Source organism: Triticum urartu, chromosome 3A (genome assembly GCF_056163025.1).
Source record: "Triticum urartu cultivar PI428250 chromosome 3A, HENAU_Tu73, whole genome shotgun sequence".
Lineage (NCBI taxonomy): Eukaryota > Viridiplantae > Streptophyta > Magnoliopsida > Poales > Poaceae > Triticum > Triticum urartu.
In genome coordinates this window covers 672,467,925-672,479,740 of record NC_141875.1, presented here as the reverse complement: position 1 = coordinate 672,479,740, position 11,816 = coordinate 672,467,925, and the positions used below count along the sequence as shown (strand labels likewise).

General features: G+C 42.3%; 1 protein-coding gene across 1 annotated transcript; it reads right to left on the bottom strand.

Moving 5' to 3' along the window:
• Positions 1–8,489: 8,489 nt before the first annotated feature.
• LOC147981372 (uncharacterized) lies at positions 8,490–9,191 on the bottom strand. Its single transcript, XM_087515952.1, has one exon. The coding sequence runs from the start codon at positions 9,189–9,191 to the stop codon at positions 8,490–8,492; it is 702 nt and encodes a 233-aa protein (XP_087372078.1).
• Positions 9,192–11,816: the final 2,625 nt, after the last annotated feature.

Genomic DNA, 11,816 nt, shown 5'->3' with positions numbered 1-11,816 from the left:
AGGGACTTGAGCATGGCCTCCTACTGGATTGATACCTTGGTTCTCAAAAACTGAGGGAAATACTTACGCTACTCTTCTGCATCATACTTTCCTCTTCGGGGAAATCCAACGCAAGCTCAAGAGGTAGCAGCTAGCCCCCTTAGCACCAAAGACGAAACAAGGAAACTGTGCACGCTGGTGCTCGCCTGGTCTCGATCGTCATGGATTATGTCATGAGAACCTCGCAAGGTTTGCCCGGCCTTGTACTCTCCGCCCCTCACGAGCCAGCCTGGTGAGGCCGCTCCTGAGGAGGTCTTTTGTCGTCCGCCTCGCGAGGGTCTTGATTCCTTGTTGATGAAGATGGGTCGTATAGGACTGCCAGCAATGCCACGCCGTGGGCCGTAGGCAGGCAAGTCTAGGGACCCCCATTCCCAGAACATCGACATTATTGTTTGCTTCGTTAGATTATCCGGGGTGTGAAGCTTGCTACTACGAATCTCTAGGGTTTAGTGATCGTCAGCAAGGCAAGTTACACTTTGATCATACTCTTTCATACCCATTTTTAATATGCATTACTTTCACCGTCAAAGATTGCATGAGTAGGTTTGGGAACATGTGGTTATTGCTATGTAGTTCATGAGGTAGAAATCTATTACCTTTGAAACACCTTTGGAATATACGTTATGCTCATATATTGCTTAGCCATGCTCGTAGATGGCGATTGGTATGTGAGACTCATGCAAGTTGCGTGAGATAATAATTAAGGGTAACTTAAGGTGGCAACATTAACACACATTTGTGTAGATTGTTCGGGGCACCTGGAGAAACCAGTGCTTGCCCAAGGGAATCCCGGAGTACCCGTGTGATTACCCTAGGTCCGCCACCCAGGCTCAAAGGGATCATATAATTATTCATGCCTAGAAACTTCCATGTGCAGCCAGAAGCCATTATGGGCTCTGGCATAGTTGAGTAAGTTGTGTGACCCCTCTTAGTGGTAGACTAGCTGCTGTAGGGGAAAGTAGGTGTACCGGTCTACCCAGAGTAAAGAGTACATACTTAAGAAAGACTATGTCTCGATCTTCCGATAATGGATTCGGTCGAGTCTTGTGGGGAAAAGTGCACAAACCTCTGTAGAGTGTACAAATTAATCATGATTAGCCGTGTCCCCGGTTATGCACAACTTGAGTATCTAAAATGAATTATTGGTTGATCTCATCACTCTATTTAATCAATGAATTGGGTTATTATTATTACTTGGTAATTTTTGGGTTGAGTTGGAGGAACCTTCTCAACAATGGCATGAACTTGGTAGTAAATAAAATTTACTCCTTGTTGTAGGGAAAAACTAGCTTTATGCAAAAATTAAACTTAGAGCCTCCACCAGCCAAATATGCATGTAGTGATAGTTATTGTTCATCATTGCTCTATAGTGTGATCTTGCCAGCATATTCCATGTGCTGACCTACACGGCTACAACGTCTCATGTTGCAGAGTTTTCAGACGAGGATTAAGGTGCGATAGGTCGTTGTCATGCACTCAAGTTTGCTGTGGAGTTGGATGGACTCATTTATCTTCGAAGCTTCTGCAGTTATTTTATTTAGTTGGCCTTCAGCCATATTTTTGTAACTAATACTCTCTATGAGGACCTCAATGTAATAAGTGTGTGATTGAACTCTTTTATAAATCCTTGAGTACTATGTGTGTCAGCATACCGATCCAGGGATGACACTTAAGCATAGAGACTTCGATCCATTGGGATCGGGTCGCTACAAGATGGTATCAGAGCGCACGCTGACTGTAGGACGTGACCACTAGGAAAAGCCACATGATACTCTTCTCTAATTCTACTCTACTTCTACACTATAGATGTGGAACCCTAGGAACAATTTCACTCAGCCTGATGACGACACCCCTTTCGGACGACACTTGAAGGAAGTCACGAAGTACCTGAACATCGTCCGACCAAGCTTCACCGGAACCTTGACTACAACTTTACCAGAAGAGGAGTGCTAGAGGATCCAAGTTTGTGTTCCTGGAAGGAGTTTTGCACCAATTACCGAGCCCATCGAGTTTACATTTGATGCACCAACGTGGAGCTTAGGAAAGAGCTTGGCCGCCCACATCACTTTCGGACGCATATGCGAGGTGTACAATAAGGATCTTGAAGACACCGTATACCAGATATGTGGATGTCGGGATGAGCAATGGGAGATGATTCGCACCAGCACTAGTACGCGTCGGTGCTATACAAACGGTTTTAAACCCCTTTCCGCAACAGTATTTGGAACCGTCGCCTAGTGAGTGATGGTGATAGGGGGTCCTTCCCACACGACCCAGAAACCATCGGGGATATGGCCCTCCTGGCACACACGCTCGTCAAAATGAGTTTGTGTGAGACCGGCGAGCGCTCAAATACGGAAATACGTACAATAGAGCTAAAAATACAATTATACAGGCTAAATTGTTTCCGGTCGCAAGTACATCCCACACAATCAGTCCCCGCTAAACATTTTCATTCGTATGTACATCCCACACAGTAGCTCCAAAGAAAACATTTCCGTTCACAGGTACATCACACACAATTTTTCCCATTTAATCGTTTGTGATAGCATTGCCATTGCACATGATATTAACAATTTTATCATTTGCGTTATTAAATGCATCACACACGGTCCGTAGAAGAAACTGTGTGGCAAAGGTTGTCCATCACACACAAACAGTTTTCAAGAGGATGTCGTGTGTGTAGTGGAGATAGATCACACATGTAGTGGATCCTAGAAACATTTCTGATCTCCACGTCTATCGCAGACGTTTCGCTTTCGCAAACCATGTGTAGTGTAATCCCTAATTTAAAAATCACATGTTTTGAATCTGAAAGTAGGCAATCACTTATTTCATATCCAGTCATGTTTATTACAAATATAGGTTCAACCATGAATGCATAATTCGATGCACAGGTACATATACTCAAGAACTACAGAAGCACCAAGTAAAGGTGAAGCGGAATGCCCATATTGTGCCCTCCTCTATGCATAATGCACGCACGACTCTAGGCCAACCCCATGTGATGGTTGTCCGTCCATCCTTCACTGTCTTCATTACGACTTCTTGATGCTCATTGTAGTCTGGATGAAATACTTTAACCTTCATTGCGTGTTCACCAATCATGTACTTTGTGAGGTAATCTTGAGTGAACTGCTTCAGGAACCACTGCGAACGAAAAAGATTCAGACATTGTTGTCTAAGAACTCATTATGGGCAGTAAAAAGAGAAGGCTGCAGAGTTTGTAGTTACCATCCTACATCTCACTGTTGTGTTGTATAGAGCATAAGCAAATAATTTGCTTGCCACCATTTGTCTCTTTTTGCTAATAATCCTTATCAGTTTCCTAACTTGATGCTTGTTCATGAATATCTCATTGCCCCAGATGCAAAAAGGGTCGATGCATGGATCTTTGCCAAGGGCATATGTACCTACAAGCAACAAGTCAATATTAGAAGCTAACAAGTGTCCAGGCCTGGATCTATATGCACTACATTATGGAACGACAGGGGGAGTACAAGCCGAGGGATGAAGCTAACCTCGGCGGAAAATGGTGGCCACTCCCGTTGTTGTCCTGGATTAGTGGAAAGGCATGATAAGTACAACAACCTTAACATCAAACAATATAGCAAAGGTAAACAACATCATATCCAAATGATAGCTTGAATGTGTTGGTTTCAGCATGCTGTTAAAGCAGATATAAAATGGAAGGCAATGTTACCGACGGCATGCTTAACAGCCATCAAATATTGCAATTTAAACTGGTATTGTTGAAAATGAATAGAACGTAGGTAATGCTTACACATCACACTGGATAAAAGTGTAAAACTGAAATAAAGGGCATGTGTTAACTACACCAGGAATAACTGGAAGCAAATATAGCTGTTCAAACTGGTATTGATGTAATCGAGCGACACAGTTCCGGCTTGCACATAATGAACAACACATTGTGAATGGCTGAAATAAACAAGGCATAAATGACTAGTATTACAACCAAATATAGCCATTCAAAACTGGACAGAGTCTCACTACAACCAACCTAACAAGCAAATACAGTTAAACATGGCATTTGCTTGAAAACTGGACAAATGCTCACTTCAACCAACCAAACAAGTAGATAAAGATAAACAAGGCATCTGCTTGATAACTGGACAAATGCTAAAAAAAGCAACCTAACAACCAAATATAGATAAAGAAGGCATATGCTTGATACTTGGACAAAAGAACAACCTAACAACCAAATACAAATAAACAAGGCATCTACTTGATATCTAGACAAATGCTCACTGCAACCAGACTAAGAACCAAATACATATAAAAAAGGCATCTGTTCGATAACTGAAAAAAATGCTCACTCCAACCAACCTAACAACCAAATACAGATAAACAAGGCATCTACTCACTATAAACAACCAAATATAGCCATTACTGAAACTGAAGTGGACAATTCATACTTAAACATCACATAGCCCTATTGAACAATACATTTTTGCATAACTGAAGTAATTAAACACGACACAGTTAAAGCACCGCACAACAAATGCTACTAGAACAAAGGGATCCTACCAGCATGTGGCCCGAATATATATCAGTGAAAAGGGTGGTTTGTGATGTTCAAAATTACAATGCACAACTTTGACCATGCGGGCCCACGGTTGGGCGCATCGTCGAAGATTGATGAGAGGGGCCAGAAGTCAAGAACCACCTGGAAGTGGTGAAATATATGTAGGAATATTGGGGATGTTTAAAACTTTAAATTCATAATGCATAACTTTGGTGGCACCTACCTCATAAACCCGAAAGCACCCTTGGATATATATACATATATATATATATATATATATATACAGACGATCTATTCTGCTAATATTAGCAGAATAACTATTCTGCACACCACTTCCGCACGGCACGCTGAACGCAAGTGCACTGCATCTTCTTTACGTTGGGCACTACAATGCTTCACGGGAGAACTGCTTCATTTTCGGTGTTCCGCCCGCGTGTTCTATGTGGAATCGGGTGTCGCGGGATGATTCAGTTTGTGTCTGCATCTCATTTTAGCTTTATTCTTTCTAATTTACAGGAAATATACTAGAGTTCTTGCAAATCGAGGGATCTGGCGGACGAGCTTTCTCTGTTCGTTCGTGTTCGCGTCAGATGCGATTTTTCTGTGCTCGGATGTTGTTATTTAGTAGGAATTGTTTGATTGCGTTCGTTTTAATCGGTCCGTTCACTCTATAATTTGTTAATTTTTAGGAGTTAGTTTTCAATTTCTTGCTATTTTGGTTGTGCGGGCGGGTGAGCTTCGTCCGCTCCTCTGTTCTTGTTGATTTTTTTGATTTTTGCCCGTCCACGCGTGTTTGAATATTGTAATTACTCTTGCTGTAGGTTTGAATTCATTGTTTGTCATTTTTTGAATCGCGGTTTTTAAATGAAAGGTGATGCTGTTCGTCAAGTTGCCATGTCTTCCATGTAAATTTTGCTGGTGTATTTTTCGATAGTTTAGTGGCTGTACAATTTTTAGGCGAGTTATGGAAGTGCGAGTGAAATTGACACCTTTATCAGTCTATCACATTGTCTGTAGTTTCAGTGCTTTAATTTTATTTGTTGTAGTCGTGGCATACGTTGTATTGCACTGCATTTTCTTTGGTAGCGTACTTCGTTGTAGCTGTATTACAGTGGTTATGGCTTCTTATGAGATTTCTCTCCTTTTCTTAAACTACATTCTGTGTTCTAGATGACTGCATAATATGCATTTCTGTACTGCATTAGCAGTGTTGTTAATTTTCTATTCTGCTATTAGAATGGATGGTCCATGATACGCTTGTGTTAGCTGAATAGTTATTATAAGATTTTTTTGAACTGCATACTATGATAATTGTTTTTGAACATCGTATGCTAAGTGCAAAGTTTCTACCATTTGCATTTCCTTGTTACTGTTTCAGATGGCTGCCTTTTGTTATTATTAGTACCACACTATGTGTTCGAGAGAATTGCATTACTGCCAACAGCAACTTTATCTAAAAAGGATGATAAAATGACGTAGTTGAGGTTGCATACTTTAAATAGGCATCGTTCAAATTTTCTGTTGGACATAATTTTGAAAGCATACAGGATAAGCAAAGCATTAGAAATATTGGTTGCTTCATATTAGACAGCGTGGAGTGCAAATATTGTAAACTTGATGGAGTCTTCTTCTTTGTAGAAAAAGACCATGGCCACTTCTCCGGCCTCAAAGCCATTCTGGGAGACAAAATCTTTCCAACCAGTAGTTATGTTGATACAGTCTTCGGAGTCGATGTGGTAGTCAGCTGCCATGTCTCCATAGCTATTCTTGTGTTCTGTCTCCAAAGTAAGTTTCCCTGAACTCGGAGCATGAAATTTTATTGTGGATGGCAGTTTCTGCATATTGTAATGGGTGGAAAAAGAATTTGTAAGTAAATGGCAAATGTTTTTGTTTTATACTTAGTATGATTTGTTTATGTTTACTTAAATAGTTACATACATATGATTGTATTTTGTAAAGTAGTTGCAATGTATGAACAAACTTATATACGCAATTGACTCCTAGTTTTACTGGGATATATATTATACTGCAACATGTGTGCACTGTAATGTCAGTAACAGTGTACTTCTCCAGCATGTTAAGATAACTGCAACTTATCTACTGACCCTTTTTTTGTACATATGTCGATACATGGTGAGGTACTGAAGAAAGATAGGTGGAAGCATCTAGTCTTAATACCTAACAGATCTGAACAAGAATACAAATTCTGTTTTGTATTTTTGTTGATATTACTGAACAAATTGATTGAACTATATATTCAGATGTGTATTTGCAGTCTAGATTATGTCCAAAAATTGTGAGTGGAAAAACATACCCAATTTTCCTGTAGATCTGCGGTTGTGAGGCGATGAAGAAATGGCGCACAAAACCCCCTGTTGGGTATCATCAGGCAGCCGAGCATGCTGCGCCACTCGGTGTTGGTGAGCTGCAGGCCTTCTGCGTAGACGCCTGTGTCCGCTACCGGAGCCATCCTTGCCAAGCACCCACACATACAGTCCATGGCGGGTTCAGTGGAATTCCAGAGAAGAGCTGTGGATGGGATGAACCCTAGATCTACGTTTTGTGGAAAATGAGGAACGGGGGGAGGAGTTGTGTTAGTCTGTAGCACGAATAGATAAGTTTTTATGCAACCAATCGAGCAATGGAAGTACTAAATGGTGTGGTTGGCGTTAGTTGGTGGATTGGGTGTGATTCAGTAAACACGAATGCATTTATGAAGCAATAGGACTGCTTACATGAAAATAGCGAACTGCATTGTCATATCACGGCGAACTACAAACGCGTGGTTGGGCCTGTGTTTTGTGTATGGTATGTAGCATTTTTTTTATTTTTAGTGGCCTCTCTTTTTTTTGTTGGCCCTGTGTTCTGGTAGTGAAGACGCAATTGGGCCCAGGTTGGCCTGTGAGCACACGGCTGGTTCCCGGTGCGCTGTGTGCGGTCTAATGTTTAGTCCCACCTTGCCCGCGGAAGGCGCGGCCAACATGTTTATAAGCGGTGGCGAGGCATCTGTCTCGAATTCCTCTTGTTACTTATTTGGGCGCTTAAACACGGCGCTCGCAGCTGTATGCTCTCTGACCTATGGGCCCATGTGTGGCCGGCGCCATGCACTGTGACTCAGAACGACTCGCCTTCTGTGGGCGCAGACCTATTACGAGACTGGCTTTGGCCGGTGCCACCTGGGTGGTCATTTTGTTCTTTTTATTTTTCTTTCTTGGGTGTTTTTTTCAATGTCGGGAGCTTGCACTGCATTGATCAGGGTTCTGTACTGCATGTGTACGCATTACGTACTGCATGTACAGTTGCCATTTTTTCTGTTTCCGTCTTTTTGCTATTATGTAATCTTTTTTCCCAATGTATGGGAGTGCATTGCTTAGTAAATCATACGCGTAATGTGTTGATTATGGTTCTGTACTGCACGTTCATATATTTCTGTACTTCATTGATTATTTACGTGTTTGCGTTTTTCATTTTCTGGTTTTGCTCTTATGTATTCTTTTTTCAAATTTAGGTTCGTGCACCGCTTTGTTGGGTATGTTAAGACTTCATTGGACAGATTCTATACTGCATTCGTACACAACTTGCACTGCATGCGTCCTGTTTGCACACTGCAACTCTTTTTTCGTTTTCTGCACAGCTCGAATCTAATGATACATTAGCAGACAACAGAAAACAAATTATCATAGATATTTTGTACGACAATTTCATCACCAGCAAGCTAAGTTGAACAGAAAGCAAACTAACATAATCAGAGTTCATCATTACAAAGCGATTGTGCATGGCAAGCAAACTAGGTTCAGCACACAAGCAAACTAACGATACATAAGTAAACAACAGAAAGCAAATTTGATGATAATTCTAAAAGAACGCTGGCATTGTTGGCTCCTGGCCGGCACCATCTTCTTCTTCACCAGTCAGGCTCTCCCCATCCCCAGCTACTCCTGGTGCGCTTCTTGGGGGGCTCCTCCTTCTCCAGCTTTGCACGGCGAAGGCCGTCCTGGGTGAGGGTGATGCGGTTCAATATCTCGTACGCAGCGTAGGCGTCCTTTGCCGCGTACTCAATGTGCCTCCTGGACAGAGGCAGGATGGCCCAGCGCTGGTGCTCGTCATCGGTGATCTTCTTCCTCATGTTGTTGTAGTAGTCGTCGATGAGTACACCGGAGACGTCTCCGAGGGAGTCCAACGGCTTGGTTGCCTCAGCCACCCTCCACTCCTTCTGGATGTCGACGAAGTTGGCGACCTCCAGTTTAACGCGCTCCATCCTGGTTTTGTCGTCGTCGATGGAGAAGCCTGCAAAGGTGTACCTGGGGTCGGCGAGGAAGTTGTCGAAAACGGTGCACCTTTCACTGTCGCTCATTTGGAAGAGCAGCACCGGGTGATTCTTGCCGATGGAGAGCTGGCAGAGGGCGGGTTTTTGCGTCGCTTCAGGGTCATTGTCGTACTCAAGATCAATGCCGACGATCTTGTGGCGCTGGAGGCTGAGGTGGCGCTCGTACTGCGCGAGGGTGATCGCCATCTGCTTCCTGTCCTTGGTGTGGATGACGTGCAACTTGGTGTTACTGTGCGCCTCCACGGCGTTGTCGCCCTTGTACTCGTCGGTGAACGTCATCGCCGGTGGCAGGGCTTGGTGCTTTTGGTGGGAGCGCAATGGATACTCGTGTTGTTTGTGGATGAGAAGGCCTTTGGCAGGGGTCTGAATTTAAGGGGAGGGCACGGGGTGGGATGCCCTCGTCGGATGAACTGCACGATCGCGCTGATGATGTGGTTGTGCGGATCGTGGGTTGGTTTTTGCATCTGTGATCATGGGCTTGTGGCGATGGAACTGCTCCGATCGGGTGGATGTATGCGAATGTGGGGTTTTTTTAAGGTGGGTTTGTTTTATTTTTGATCAGGACATTTTTTTTAACCACCACCTTTTTTATGCGAACGGGCATTTTGTCATGTTTTATAGATGTATACTGCGTGACAACATAACTGCATTGATTACACTTACGCACTGCGGTGCGTACATGTAACATCCCAAATTTTCAATTTGGAATGTTATACATTAGATCATCATTGCATATCATATTTTATTTTGCATTTTGGTTGATCCTAGAAAATTCTACGCAACTCAAGGACCCACGAAGAGAGTTGGGGATTTCGTTATTTTCATATTTGAGTTTTCTCAAATTTGAGAATAGGATCATTTGATTTTATTTATTTTATCATCAATTATTCTATTACAAAAATATGAGAGAGGGAATAAAATGACTTTCCCAAAAGAGAGAAATATTGAGGATTTAATAATAAAATCAAATAAGATTTTTTTTTCGCAGTTTTTCTGTGTTTTATTTGAATTTAGGAAAAAAGTGCGTTTTTCAAAATTGCATTTAGGGCCCAAATAAATGTTCACTTTGTCGGGCTTGATTTTAGAAGCCCGGGGAAATTTATTTCGGGATTTTTGGAGTCCGTTTAGTATTTCTTTTTATTTTTCTTCCGAGCGTAATTATTTTTAAAAAAAGGGAACCGACCTATGGGCCGTGTCCGACTAGGACTCCCGGCCCGTAGGGGCTTTATAAGCCGGCCCACCCCGGGGGGGGGGGAACCCTAGCCAGCGCCCCGCACCCGCCGCCGCCGCCCCACGCCGCCGCCGTCGCGCGCCGGACGCCGTCGAGGTCCGCCGCCGCCTCGGAATCCGCGCCGTTTTTTTATTTTTTTCTTCTTTTCGTAAAAAACCATTCGGTTTTTCATTTTTTTAGATTCGTTTTTTTAAGTAGATCAGTTTTTCCGGTTTATTTAATTTAGCGAGCGTTTGTCGTTTTTCTTTTTCTCGGATTAAATCCGTGATTTTTCTGATCGCGATTCCTGATCCAAATTTCGTTTTAGTTTAACTTTTCGCTCGTTTATCGGAATCAGGCGATTCAAGCGCCTCGAGTTTCTTCTCGAAACCCTCTATCCGTTTAACCTAGTTAAACAAGATTTTGCTACAGTAAAATTTGCCCTAGATCCAGATTACTAGAAAAAAGTTGTTTTCTTTCGCCGTTTGACTTTCGTTGCTTCGTTCGATTTGATTCTTTTGCCAACCGGAGTTCTTAAGTTGAACCTTCTGGTTAGATATCTTATTTGAGTTTTACTTGTGCATTAGATGAGTACTTATTGTATGCTTGTTTGTTTGTTTGCGATAGAGTACCCGGAGTGCGCCGCCTGTTACTTCGAATCGTTAGGTTTCCCGGATCATCAGCAAGGCAAGTAACACTTTGATCATACCTTTTCTACTACCCAGTTTTATTGCATTAGACCAATCCTCACACATTGCATGATTAGGATCTAATTAAATTGTGGGATGGGAAGTAGATGAGGTAGTACGTGTTACCTGTTTATTATCAAACCTTTGGGAGTTACTTCTACGTTTTCTTATCATGCCATGCTATGCTAGTAGACGTGGATTGGGTGAGTGATATCCATGACAGATGTGAGATTGTTAATTAATGGTTTATCTAAGGTGGCAACTTAAACACACATCTGGGTGAATTGAGGCACCTGGGTATTCCAGGACTTGCCTGTTTTCTTTTGGACCGCCACCCAGGCTCAAAGGGATCATGAGACTATTCATGCTAGAAACTTCTGTGTGCAGACTCAAGCTATTATGGGCTCTAGCATAGTTGACTAAGTTGTGCGAACTCTTACAGTGGTAGACTAGCAGATGTAGTGGATGTAGGTGGTACGGTCTACCCGATCGTAAGGTCCGTCTTCTCAAACACCATGTAGTGCAAGAAACCAAATGGAGGCGATCAAGTCTTGTGGGGAAAAGTGCGTAAACCTCTGCAGAGTGTAACAAACTAATCATCATTAGCCGTGTCCCCGGTTATGGACATCTTGAGTATCTAGTACCTGGATTATCATGTGAATCTCAACATGTTACTCTAAATTAATTTTGTTGGGTTATGTTTAATGATGATGTTTAATTGGGATTGAGAATGCTGTCAACCATTCTCAATGTTTAACAACCACCATGATAGTAATTAAATTTTATTCCTTTGTAGTAGGGAAAAATTGGCTTTACGCAAAACTGTAACCATAGAGCTTTCCACCAGCCAAATATGCATATAGTATAGCTGTTCATTCCATTACTCTCTATGTGTTACATTGCTAGCATATTCCATGTGCTGACCCGTTTTTGGGCTGCAACGTTAATGTTGCAGACTTTTTAGACGACGATTAAGGAGTTTTTGGTCGTGGTTCTATACTTAGT

Coding starts and splice junctions, on each gene's coding strand:
- LOC147981372 (XM_087515952.1), bottom strand. CDS start 9,191: ATGACGTTCACCGACGAGTACAAGGGCGACAACGCCGTGGAGGCGCAC.